The 14,324-nt window shown below is 38.6% G+C and overlaps 1 protein-coding gene across 4 annotated transcripts in view; it reads left to right on the forward strand.

Moving 5' to 3' along the window:
- The window catches only part of WDR76 (WD repeat domain 76), a 62,676-nt gene that overhangs the window by 28,138 nt on the left and 20,214 nt on the right, over positions 1-14,324 (forward strand). For 3 of the 4 annotated variants that reach the window (XM_040492518.1, XM_040492515.1, XM_040492517.1), the window contains 2 exons: positions 11,252-11,278; positions 13,504-13,662. In XM_040492518.1, coding sequence (XP_040348452.1) covers positions 11,252-11,278; positions 13,504-13,662 — 186 coding nt within the window. The remainder of the gene's footprint in view (positions 1-11,251; positions 11,279-13,503; positions 13,663-14,324) is intronic. The other variant, XM_040492516.1, reaches the window with a different exon arrangement.

Below are 14,324 nucleotides of genomic sequence, written 5' to 3' on the forward strand. Positions count from 1 at the left end.
AAAAGAATGAAAGCAGAGAAAAGGCCATTGGTTTTGAAAATGGGGTACCATTAGTGAGTTGAGAGAGTAGCTTCAACGAAGAGGTAAGGAACACAGACTTTGAGAGAATAAAAAATAATGGGGTAGTGGAAGAAATGAAAACAGTGGATAAATACCATTGGTAGAAGAACTTTGAAAAGGAAAAATAGAGAATTAGTATAGTCAAGTGAAGATCTTTTCAGGGTAGATCAATCTGTACAGAGTTGAAGATATGTAGAAAAGTCCCTTTGTCATGTCTTTCCTGGTGACTTCAAAATCTGTATTACTATGTCTCTATAGTCCGGTATCCTTTTTTTTTTTTTAATGTTTATTTTTGAGAGAGAGAGAGAGAGAGCGAGGGAGGGGCAGAGAGAGAGGGAGACAGAATCTGAAGCAGGCTCCAGGCTCTGGTCTATCAGCACAGAGCCCATCATGGGGCTTGAACCTACAAGCCGTGAGATCATGACCTGAGCTGAAGTCAGACACTTAACCGACTGAGCCACACAGGTGCCCTGTATAGTCTGGTATCCTTAACAACTTTCTAAATTTCCCACATCTTTGGCTGTGTCACATTAACAGCTTGAGCAAGTCTAAAACCTAGTACTTTTGCTGCCCTGTGCTCATGCCCCAACTCTATAATTTTTTAAAAAAATTAACTTTATCAAAGTATAATTTAGTTATTACAAAATTCACATATTTCTTTAAAAAATATTTTTTCCTACGTTTTTATTTATTTTTGGGACAGAGAGAGACAGAGCATGAACGGGGGAGGGGCAGAGAGAGAGGGAGACACAGAATCGGAAACAGGCTCCAGGCTCCGAGCCGTCAGCTCAGAGCCCGACGCGGGGCTCAAACTCACAGACCGCGAGATCGTGACCTGGCTGAAGTCGGACGCTTAACCAACTGCGCCACCCAGGCGCCCCAAAATTCACATATTTCAAAGTACAACTTAATGATTAAAAAAAAATTGTTTTAATAGATATTTTTTAGAGAGTGGGAGACAGGGCACAAGCAGGGGAAGAGCAGAGAGAGAGGGAGATACAGAATCCGAAGCAGGCTCCAGGCTCTGAGCTGTCAGCACAGAGCCTGCTGTAGGGTTTGAACCCACTAACTGTGAGATCATGACCAGAGCCAAAGTCATGCTTAACCAATGGAGCCACCCAGGTGCCCCTAACCCAGTGATTTTTAATAGGTTTAGTGAGTTGTGTAACTTCACCCTCCAGCCTTAAAACATTTTTGTCATTCCTAGAAGATTCCTATTGGCTAATTACATTTAATCCCCCAGTTAATTACCCTTATACCCAGGGACATCTTCTTAAATTTGACCTTTTTGGACATATCATATAAATAGAATCATACAATATGTGGTCTTTTATGTTGATTTCTTTCTCTTAGCATAATGTTTTCAAGGTTCATTTATGTTTTGGTATGTATCAGTATTTCATTGTTTTTTAATTGTTGAACAATACTCCATTGTTTGACTATACCACATTTTGTTGATTCATTTTATCACTTGATAGACATTTGGGTTGTTTCCACTTTTTGGCTATTCTGAATAATGCTAGTATAAACATTTGTGTACACATTTTTGTTTGGAAATGTGTTTTAATTTCTCTTGGGTAGATATCCAGGGACAGAGTTCTGGGTCATATGGCAACTAGTTAACATTTTGAGGAACTACCAAACTTCTTTCCAAACGATTGTATCATTTTATATTCCCACCAGCAATATGAGGGTTCCAATTTCCCCCCATGCTCAGCAATGTTTATTATTTTATGTCATTTTGATTATAGCCTTTCTGGTGGGTGTGAAGTGGTATCTCATTGTGGTTTTGATGCATATGACTAATGACTAATATTGAGCCTCTTTTCATGCCGTTTGGATATCTTTGATAAAATGGCTATTCAAATCTTTTATCAATTAAAAAAATTTTTTTAATGTTTATTTTTGAGAGAGAGACAGAGACAGAGTGTGAGTGGGGGAGAGGCGGAGAGAGAGAGAGAGAGAGAGAGAGAGAGAGAGAGAGAGAGAGAGAGAATCCAAAGCAAGCTCCAGGCTCTGAGCTGTCAGCACAAAGCCTGACTTGGGGCTTGAATCCATGAACCATGAGATCATGACCTGAGCTGAAGTGGACACTTAACCGACTGAGTCACCCAGGTGTCCCTTTTATTAATGTTTTATTGAATTATGTCTTTATTAATGTCTTATTGAATTATGAGTTTGTAAATTCTAGATACAAATTCTTTATCAGATGTGTTTTGCAAATATTTCTGGTAGTTTTTGGCTTTTCTTCATTTCCTTTATGCTGTCTTTTGAAGTGCAAAAGATGATATCCAGTTTACGAAAAATTTTAAATGGATTGTGCTTTTGGTGTCATATTTATTTATTTATTTATTTTTAATTTTTTTTTCAACGTTTATTTATTTTTGGGACAGAGAGAGACAGAGCATGAACGGGGGAGGGGCAGAGAGAGAGGGAGACACAGAATCGGAAACAGGCTCCAGGCTCCGAGCCATCAGCCCAGAGCCTGACGCGGGGCTCGAACTCACGGACCGCGAGATCGTGACCTGGCTGAAGTTGGACGCTTAACCGACTGCGCCACCCAGGCGCCCCTTGGTGTCATATTTAAGAAATCTTTCTCTAGCTTCAAGCCTTAAAGAGTTTTTCCTGTTTTTTTCTAAAAATTTTATAGTATGTGCTTTCACATTTAGTTTGGTGATTCATCTTGAGTTCTTTTTTTTTTAATATGAAATTTATTGTCAAATTGGTATCCATACAACACACAGCTCATCCCAACAGGTGCCCTCCTCAATGCCCATCACCCACTGTCCCCTCCCTCCCACCCCCCATCAACCCTCAGTTTATTCTCACTTTTTAAGAGTCTCTCATGGTTTTCCTCCTTCCCTCTCTGTAACTCTTTTTTTCCCCTTCCCCTCCCCCATGGTCTTCTGTTAAGTTTCTCAGGATCCACATAAGAGTGAAAACATATGGTATCTGTCTTTGTCTGTATGACTTATTTCACTTAGCATAACACTCTCCAGTTCCATCCACGTTGCTACAAAAGGCCATATTTCATTCTTTCTCATTGCCAAATAGTATTCCATTGTATATATAAACCACAACTTCTTTATCCATTCATCAGTTGATGGACATTTAGGCTCTTTCTGTAATTTGGCTATTGTTGAAAGTGCTGCTGTAAACATTGGGGTACAAGTGCCCCTGTGCATCAGCACTCCTATATCCCTTGGGTAAATTCCTAGCAGTGCTATTGCTGGGTCATAGGGTAGATCTATTTTTAATTTTTTGAGGAACCTCCACACTGTTTTCCAGAGTGGTTGCACCAGTTTGCATTCCCAACAGTGCAAAAGGGTTCCCGTTTCTCCACATTCTCTCTAGCATCTCTAGTCTCCTGATTTGCTCATTTTAGCCACTCTGACTGGCGTGAGAGGATATTTGAGTTATTTTTTATATATGTGTGAGGTAAGGGCCCAAGTTTACTTTTTTGGATATGAATATCCAGTTGTCATTTATTGAAAAGACTATCCTTTCCCCATTGAATTGCCTTGACACCCCCTGTTTTTCCTCTTAACTTTCTTTCAGATTCCTAGTTGCATCTAGAATCAAAAGTTGTTACCGTTTATTCAGTTACCCATTCACCCATTTATTCATTGTTTCCACATTTATTATTTTGTGCTGAGTAATATTCTAATGATTCCCCAGATATTAGATATTTGTGAGCAAAAATTGTCTCTGCCCTCTTACATTTTAGAATTTAGTGGCAAATGCAGCATTAATGAAATAATGGCCAAATATGTAATTACATATTTGATAAGTGGAATGAATTATATAGTGTGTTTAATGGACTGAAGGAAAGTAGTGTTAATGACAGGGGGCTGGCCTAATGTGGAGGATCAGGGAAAGAAACCTTCCCTGAGGAACTGAGAATTGAGATGAGATTTGAAAGCTAAGTAGCAATAGACCAAGTAAAGAAAAGGGAAAGAATATTTCAGACAAGGGAACAGCATGTCAAGGACCTGCAGCAGGAGGAGGCCTATCTGATACTTTTAAAGACCTGAAAAATTGCTTGTGTAGCTGGAGCATAGACAGCAAAGGAATAGACACAAGGGATGAGTGGAAGAGGATGAAGCTGTGGAGGTGGGTAGAGACCAGATCTATCTATCTCTATCTATCTCTATCTCTATCTCTATCTCTATCTCTATCTCTATCTTTGAATAAGATTTTTTTTAAGTTTGTTTACTTGTTTTGAGAGAGAGAGAATCCCAGTCAGGCTCTACACTGTCAGCACAGAGCCTCAGACAGACCTTGATCCTATGAACTCATGAACCATGAGATCATGACCTGAGAGCCAAATTTAAGAGTCGGATGCTTAACTGACTGATCCACCCAGGCACCCCAAGAATTTTGGTTTTTATCCTAAAAGCAATAGGAAGCCATTGAAGAGTTTTAAGCTGGGTCCTCACTCGTTCCTTGTGTCTAATAAAGTCCTTTAATGCTTTTGCCCCTTTCCATCCTTACTGCCATTATGTTGGGCCAGGGCCCCATGTCCTGTTTTAGAATTACCATAGTGGTCTGAATTGGTATTTGTACTTCCAATTTTCCTATTCCAATTCAGTGTACACAGATAGGCATTTCTAGGCTCAAAACAAACTGGTCCTGTATTCAATTAGGTTTAAAGTAGTTAGAAGCACTCTTTTTTTTTTTTTTTTTAAATTTTTTTTTTAACGTTTATTTATTTTTGGGACAGAGAGAGACAGAGCATGAACGGGGGAGGGGCAGAGAGCGAGGAAGACACAGAATCGGAAGCAGGCTCCAGGCTCTGAGCCATCAGCCCAGAGCCCGACGCGGGGCTCGAACTCCCGGACCGCGAGATCGTGACCTGAGCCGAAGTCGGACGCTTAACCGACTGAGCCACCCAGGTGCTCCGAAGCACTCTTTTTTTTAAATATTTTATTTTTAAGTAATCTCCATACTCAGCATGGGGCTCGAAGTCACAACCCTGAGACTAAGAGTTGTGTGCTCCATTGACTGATCCAGTCAGGCACCCCTAAAAGCACTTTTTTTTTTTTTTTTTAATTTTTTTTTTCAACGTTTATTTATTTTTGGGACAGAGAGAGACAGAGCATGAACGGGCGAGGGGCAGAGAGAGAGGGAGACACAGAATCGGAAACAGGCTCCAGGCTCTGAGCCATCAGCCCAGAGCCCGACGCGGGGCTCGAACTCACGGACCGCGAGATCGTGACCTGGCTGAAGTCGGACGCTTAACCGACTGCGCCACCCAGGCGCCCCCCCCAAAAGCACTTTTAACCTGGTATATTCAGATTAAAATGGGCAATTGGAATTTCCCAAAGAATGAGCAAAAAGCAGTCAAATCAGTTTTAAAAAAATCTTACAGCAATAAGGAAGAAGTATAACTTATGCTGTGCACTTCAAAAACTAGCCACCAAGGACAGACATTGTGTAGCTCAGCTGGGGGTGGGGCACAGCATGATTTAGCTTCTACCTTGCCTTAACAGCCAAAATCCATATTGGTAACTGACCAAACCCTGATGATTTTCACCTATGTTGTCAAAACTAGAGAGAACACATTGAGTGGGTATTTAGAGTTTTCTTCCTTTGAGTGAGAAATAGGGACATGGCTGCTGAGGGGAAAGGGGAGAAAACAGGGGAAGTTTGTTAATAGTAGGACTAATTCTCTGTGAAGGAAATTTTCTTGGTCTGTGGGAGTAGTATAAGCTACTACTAAATCTGCCAGGTAGGTGGTATAAATCCTTATAAATGTTAAAAAAATTGTTTTTAAGTATTTATTTGAGAGAGAGAGAGGGAGAGAGAGAGAGGGGCAGACAGAGAGGGAGAGAGAAAGAATCCAAAGCAGGCTCTGCACTGCCGGCATAGAGCCTGATGCAGGGCTCAAACTCATGAACCATGAGATCGTGACCTGAGCTAAAACTAACAGTCAGATGCTTAACCGACTGAGCCACTCAGGCACCCCCTTATTAATACTTATTTATTCATTTTTTAGAGGGAGAGATAGACAGTAGGGGAGGGGCAGAGAGAAGGAGGCAGAGAATCCCAAGCAGGCTCTGCAGCTGTCCACGCAGAGCCTGACTTGGGGCTTCAAACCCATGAACTGGGAGATGATGAGCTGAGCTGAAACCAAGAGTTGGATGCTTAACTGACTGAGCCACCCAGGAGCCCCTAAATCATATATAGAATAATGGACAAAAGTCTATTACAGTCTAGGAATTCCAACAAATATTGCATATTCTTTCAGCTGAAACCAACTATCCACCTCTGTCTTCCTCTTGGCTACAGAAAAGCCTGTCTTTTTCTGAGGAAAAAATGAACAGATCAGATACTGGGAGGAAGAGTCAATATGTTATATCAGAGCATCTAACATGGACAGAGCAATTCAAGCATGATGAAAATGAAAAGAAATGATATGACAACTAGACAAACACTACTACAAAAACAACAAAAGAACCTAGCATGCAAAGACAGGTCTAGAAGAAAAACATAACTCAATGCAAGAAAGAAAATTCTCTTCAGTTTCTCTAAATTGTGGAACTGTACTGTTTTGTATAGTAGCTACAGGTCCTAAGAGACTATTTACATTTAAATCAATTAAAATAGAAAATTCAGTTCTTCAGTTACACCAGGCTTATTTCAAGTGCCTAATAGCCATACATGGCTAGTGGATACTACGTTGATAGTGCATACATATAACATTTTTGTTATCTTAGAAAGCTCTTTTTGGACAGTGCTGCTATGGAGCAAGTTAATAACAATATTATTTGGTAAAATAATACTTAAAGATAAGATGATAAAACAGCAGAATGAGATGGAAAAGGATATTGCAGAACTAAGGAAACAAACTGAAGATCAGTGAAACTAATAAATTAGACAAAAGCAAGGAACAGAATAGACATCATTGAAAATTGTAGACATTAAAGACTTGAGGTAATCACAGACAAGCCAGTGGTAAGGGAAGACCGTCAAAGATGACCCAACAGTGAAACAGCAAATATATTCAAAGAGAATTCTTCTTTTTTAAATTTTTAAAAATGTTTATTATTTTTGAGAGAGACAGAGATAGAAAGTGAGTGGGTTGGGGCAGAGAGAGAGGGAGGCACAGAATCTGAAGCAGGCTCCAGGCTCTGAGCTGTCACCACAGAGCCCCATGCAGGGCTCGAACTCACAAGCTGTGAGATCGTGACCCAAGCGGAAGTCGGATGCTGAACCAACTGAGCCACCCAGGCGCCCCCAAAGAGAATTCTTCTGAAAAGAGAATTGAGTTGGCAGACTGAATGTTATACCATGTTTTAGGAAAACTTGGAACATAGAGGGTAAAGAATTCTTTAGGCAGAAAAATTATATTCAAGGGGAGAAGTCTAGCTTTTCTGTTTTCTACAGCAACATTTCATGTAATGTCTACAAGGTTCTGAGGGAAGAAAGTGTGGCCTGGAATACTTAGCAGCCCAAGATAATTGTTCTAATTTAAGGGTGGTAGGTATTCTCACATGTGAAAAAACTCAAGAAATTCAAGACCTGGGAGTTCATCTGGAAAAAAAACCACTTCACAGTAAGTCTTAGCCAATTAAGAGTAAATCAGGATTAAAAATTCAGGAACAGAGAAGTTTCACAAAAGAATTGGTGATGAGCATTGAATCCATTTAAATGCAGAACTAATCTTAAACAGCTATACAAATTATGTTTATAGAACTGGATATAAATGTTATCAACCTGGACAAAATAAAAATAATAGTATATAATATAGACATGGAGACAGGGGAGATTGGAGAAGGGATGAAAATAATGCTCTCAATCAATAGAAAATATCTAAAATTGAAACATAGTTGAAAAAATAAGAAAGCATAATGACTACTCCTGCTTCATGTTTTATACTCCCCCACCTCTTTAAAAAAAAAAGAAAAAGAAAGAAAGTGAGGGCTAGAGAGCAGGAAAGAGAGAATCTCAAGTGGGCTCCACACCCAGCATGGAAACCCACATGGGGCTTAATCTCATGACTTGAGTCAAAATCAAAGAGCTGGATGCCTGGGGTGCCTAGGTGGCACAGTTGGTTAAATGTCTGACTCTTTTTTTTTTTTTTTAATTTTTTTTTTCAACGTTTATTTTTGGGATAGAGACAGAGCATGAACGGGGGAGGGGCAGAGAGAGAGGGAGACACAGAATCGGAAACAGGCTCCAGGCTCTGAGCCATCAGCCCAGAGCCCGACGCGGGGCTCGAACTCACAGACCGCGAGATCGTGACCTGGCTGAAGTCGGACGCTTAACCGACTGCGCCACCCAGGTGCCCCTAAATGTCTGACTCTTGATGTCAGCCCAGGTCATGATCACACTGTTTGTGAGTTCAAGCCCTGCATTGGGCTCTGCGCTGGTGCTGTGGAGGCTGCTTGGGATTCTGTCTCTCCTTCTCTCTGCCCCTCCCCCACTTGTGATCTCTCTAAATAAATATTTAAAAAATTAAAAAAAAGACGCTTAACTGACTGAGCCACCCAAACCCCTCTACTTTGTCCTTTTTAGGAAATAGCACCTGTAAAGAAATACATTTGACCCTTAACACAATTTGAACTGTGTGGGTCCACTTACACATGGATTTTTTTTCATCAAATATATTGAAATTTTTTTGGAGATTTGCGATAACTTGAAAAAACTTTCAGATGAACCACATAGCTTAGAAATATTGAAAAGATAAAGAAAAAGGTATGTCATGAATGTATAACATATATGTAGATACTAGTCTATTTTATCACTACTATAAAATATACACAAATGTAGTATAAGAAGTTAAAATTTATTAAAACTTCAACACTTGCAGACCATATGTGGTGCCATTCACAGTCGAGAGAAATGTAAACAAACATAAAGATGTGGTATTAAATAGTAACTGCGGAAAATTAACTGCTGTACTGCTGTACTACTCTAATAATGATTTCCTAGCTATCCTGTTGCTATTGTGAGTTTAATTATAGCAAGTATCTAGTTAAAATGCTAATCATCTCCATGTGAACATTATATCTTTCTAGTAAAATGTGTATCATAGTAAAAAGTGATCTCTTGGGGTTCTTGCATATTTTTCACTGTGTTTAGTGCAATACTGTACACCTTGGAAAACATCATAGGACTCCTACAAAGCACCACTAGTGATTCTGGAAAGTGCTCCCAAGAATTGGGGAATATTCAGGAGAGTACAGGAAAAAGTTGAATTGCTTGATAAATGCTATAGATTGAGGTCTGCAGCTGCAGTTGCCCAGCATTTCAAGATAAATGAATCTAGCATAAGGACTGTTGTAAAAAAAAAAAAAAAAAAAAAAAAAGAAAAAAATTGTAAAGCTGTTACTGCAGCTATTCCAGCAAGTGTGAAAACCTTGTACTTTTTGCAAAATACCTTTTATCTGAAGATGCAGCTTTTATGTGGGTGTAGGATTGCTCTAAGAAATGCATACCTGTAGACTGATATGACTCGAGGAAAATTGAAGTCATCATATGGCAAAGTAAATGGAAGGTGAAAGATAGAAATCTGGAGAATTTAATGCCAGCAAAGGATGGTTTGATAATTTTAGAAAGAAGTTGGGCTTTAAAAATGTTAGAATAACAGGAGAAGTAGCTTCTGCTGATCCAAGACTGAAGACAAGTTCCCAGACACCATTAAGAAAAATACTGAGAAAGAATATCTGCCTGAACTGGTTTCTAATGCAGAGGAAGGTGCATTCTGGAAAAAAAAAAAAGCCACAAAGGACATTTATTAGTAAGAAAGAGAAAGGAGCACCACATTTAAGGCACAAAGGAATAGGCTAACTCTACTGTTCAAATACATTGTGATCAGGACTGCTGTTCTCTATAAAGCTGCTAATCCCCACCCTCAAGGGGAAAAGTTAAATACCAGCAGCCAGTTTTTTGGCTGTACAACAGGAGGTCCTGGAAACAAGAGCCCATTTCTGGATCACCGATGCTTTGTCCCTGAGGTCAGGAAGTACCTTGCCAGTAAGGTACTGCCTTTTAAAGTTCTTTCGATGTTGGGCAATGTCCCTGGCTACCCAGAACCCAAGGCATCAAAATGTTGCCCCCAAACACTGTCTCTAATTCAGCCTCTAGATCAGGGGGTCATTAAGGACTTTGAAGGCTCATTACACATGGTACTCTGTAGAAAAGATTGTCTACACCACCAAGAGAACCCCAGCAGAAAAAACGTCTGAAAATCAAGAATGATAACACCATTGAAGATGCCACTATTGTGACAGAAAAAGCCATGAAAACAGTCAAGCCTGAAAGAATAAATTTCTGCTGGAGAAAACTGTGTCCAGATGTTGTACATGACTTCATAGGATTTATGACAGAGACAGTCAAGGAAATGATGACAGAGATTGTGGTTATGGCAAAAATGGTTAGTGTGAAAGGTTTCAGGATGTGGATCTTGGAGGAATTCAACAGCTAATAGATGCCCCATGAGAGGAATTAATAGAAGAGTGCTTGATGGAGAGGAATGCTTCTGAACCAGTGCCAGATGATTGAAGCAGTGCTAGGAAATACATTGACATTAGACAATCTGGCAGAAGCATTCTAATTGTTCAAGACAGCTTTTGACTTCTTTTATGATGTGGACCCTTCTATGGTATGGGCACTGTAACTAAAGCAAATGTTGGAAGAAATATTGGTACAATATAGAAACCTTTTTAGAGAAATGAAAAAACAAGCCAGACAGAAGTTACGATATATTCCATAAAGTTACACTCAGTGTGTTGCCTCTCCTGCCTCCCCTTCTACCTCTATTACCTCGTCCACCTCTTCTGTTGCTATCACCCCTGAGCCCCTCCTCTTCCTCAGCGTATTTAACGTGAAGATGATGAGATGAAGACCTTTATGATGGTCCACTTCCACTTAGTAAATAATTATCCTACTGTACAATTAATAAACTTATCTGTTGTATACCTACATGTCTCTTTGTGTGAAAATCTTTGAACTGTACAGCAAGAAATATATGAGCATTTTTGTGTCATTATCATCATCATTGCCCAAGTAGTCATTGTGTAGAACATCATGTGCAAGACTTGTATGGAAGTTGATAGCCTATCCTTACATAGGCATAAGGTGAGTACTGTTTAATATAAAATTAATAGTTTGTTAGCTTCTTTATAATTTTGCTTTCAAAGAGTTACATTACCATACAGTATACCTTTTTCTCTTGTAATTGGAGCAACTGCATATCAGCTTATTAAAACAGGTAAGTGATATTTTTAAAAAAATTTAAGTATTTCCAATATTGCATTGTGAATATAACTATAATACTGGATCTCATAAAAATTTTATAGGGATTAATCCATTAGTGTATAGGCAGGCTAGGCTACTGTGAAGCAACTGTATTGATTACACTAGGCTACCATAAAGCAACCATATTGCCACTTCATTATCAATGCATGAATTGTTGTACCTGTACGTAAATATGAATTTCATTTTCATATTATGTTTTTATTTTTGATGTCATGTTAGTAATATGTATATAATATCTATAGTGTTTTGTATCATATAAGATAATATTGACAGGTACTGACAGATGATTTATTTTATAAACAGATGACATAAACTTGTGGGATTGAAAAAAAGTGTAGTACTATGAATGTATTTTCTTTTCCTTATGATTTTATTAACATTTCTTTTCTCTAGCTTACTGTGTTGTAAAAGTACAGCATATAATATGCATAACCTATAAAATATGTTAGTTCACTGTGTTATTGAGGATCTTGGTCAACAGTAGGCTATTAGTAGTTAAGTTTTTGGGTAGTCACATGTTATACATGGGATTTTCAACTGCATGGTGGGTTGGTGCTCTTAACCCTTTGTTCAAGGATCAGCTGTGCTTGAAGTTCAAAAACTACTTCAGCCTGATTTTCTTTTATTACTTTGAAGTATAGTTTAATTTAATACTATGAAAAATGGCATATATAGCATGGTCTTATTTTTTTCTAAATTTCTTCTCTGTCATTCTATTTGTCTAAGTACATACAGAGATATCTGTAATGATAGCTTAGTATTTTAATGATCATTTTAGTTAATTTTGGATTTGCAGTAATTTTTTTTTAATTTTTTTTAATGTTTTTTATTTATTTTTGAGACAGAGAGAGACAGAGCATGAACAGGGGAGGGGCAGAGAGAGAGGGAGACACAGAATCTGAAGCAGGCTCCAGGCTCTGAGCTGTCAGCACAGAGCCCGATGCGAGGCTCGAACTCACGAACCGTGAGATCATGACCTGAGCCAAAGTCGGACGCTTAACCGACTGAGCCACCCAGGTGCCCCGGATTTGCAGTAATTTTTAATAGTTATTGTCTTTCTACATTTCTGTATTGTTATTTATAACAATGGAGAGTTTTGTTCTAAAAATAAACACTATAAACAAATATGTGAGGATATTAACAGTGGTTAACTCTAGATAGGAGGAGGAGTGTATGTGATTATAATTTTTTCCCTCCCTTTCCTTTTAAAAAATTCTTTGTTTTAGTTTAAAATAAAAAAAGAAGAAAACAAAAATGCCTGAATATTTCAGAGCAGATTAAGCCAAATTTGGAGAGGATAGTTGCTCTGGTTCGTACTATGACATATGGCATAGTAACATAATTTATCCAGATCTGAGAAGTGATGATTTAGTAGTTGGTAATCCACCTGTGAAAAGGATAATCCCTAGAAGTAGTAATAATATTACTTTTTCTTTTTTTTTGAGAGAGAGAGAGAGAGAGAGAGAGAGCAAGCAGGGAGAGGGGCAGAGGGAGAGAGAGAGACAGACAGAGAATCTTAAGTAGGCTCCACACTTAGCACAGGGTTCCACGTGGCGCTCGATCCCATGACCCTGGGATCATGACCTGAGCCGAAATCAAGAGTCAGATGTTCAACTGATGGAGCTACCCAGGAGCCCCAGTAGTAATAATATTAGTGTGGAATTGAAATACATGCATTTTCATGGTGTATTTAGGGGATAACGTATTTTTAAAATTATCACTTTGTGCCAGGACCAAATAACCTTATGAAAATTGTGCTGAGAATGATATATAGAAGCGTACTGAGGAGACAAAGTAGTAATGGTAGTTATACTGTTTTTAGTAGAAGGAAATTATGCTGAATGTGAAATAAAGAGTAGATTTCTCATTTCTTGAGATTTCATGAACTAAAGTCATAATAAACTATAATTCTTTTCTCTTCTGCATTATGAAAAAGTAGTTTCCAAAAGCTGGAAACGGTTAAAATAAATGTGACAATATCATTGGATTAAAAATTAGAAAAAAGTAATTTAGTGATAATATGACATTGTTAGTTCTGACTTCCTGAATGGGAGGGTGGGTATAATTATAGACTAAGAAAAGACTGAATGTAATACAAACATAAATAGTTTAATGACAGAAAGTGTTGCTACTTTTCACTAGTTTTTGTCTATCTCCCTGCCCTCAACTCTCTTCCAGACTCACCAATCTGAAGAAGATGGAATTTATGTTTTTCAACCCCACAGTCAGCCAGTTAGCTGTCTTTACTTCTCACCTGCCAATCCGGCTCACATACTCTCACTGAGCTATGATGGCACATTACGCTGTGGGGATTTTTCAAGGGCTATTTTTGAAGAGGTAAATGTTAATGTGTTTACATGTTGGCTTGAGATAATATTCTGGATTCTTTATGAAATGACACATGAATGATTATTATACCAATCAGAATGGGTGAAGTGGTACAGAGTAGGAATTTTAGAACTGCACTGCTTAAGTTTGAATCCCAGACCATCTGTTACTACTTGTATGACCTTGGAAGTTTTTTTAACTTCTTTGTGCCTCAATTTTCTTAGTTGTGAAATGGGATAGTAATAGTACCTACCTAATAGGATTGTCATGAGGGTTAAATGATTTAATTTAGATAAAGTGGTTAGATGATCCAGCCAGGCATGTATTTGCTCTTAATTATTTTTTAATCTTTGCAAAAATATTTTATTTTGTATTATTGTTTTTTTTTTATTAAATTTTTTTTTCAACGTTTATTTATTTTTGGGACAGAGAGAGACAGAGCATGAACGGGGGAGGGGCAGAGAGAGAGGGAGACACAGAATCGGAAACAGGCTCCAGGCTCTGAGCCATCAGCCCAGAGCCTGACGCGGGGCTTGAACTCCCGGACCGCGAGAACGTGACCTGGCTGAAGTCGGACGCTCAACCGACTGCGCCACCCAGGCGCCCCTGTATTATTGTTTTTTGATTAAAGTATAGTTGACATACAATATTACATTAGTTTTAGGTGTATT

The sequence above is a fragment of the Herpailurus yagouaroundi genome, unplaced genomic scaffold (genome assembly GCF_014898765.1).
Source record: "Herpailurus yagouaroundi ecotype Mexico unplaced genomic scaffold, PumYag 184, whole genome shotgun sequence".
NCBI lineage: Eukaryota > Metazoa > Chordata > Mammalia > Carnivora > Felidae > Herpailurus > Herpailurus yagouaroundi.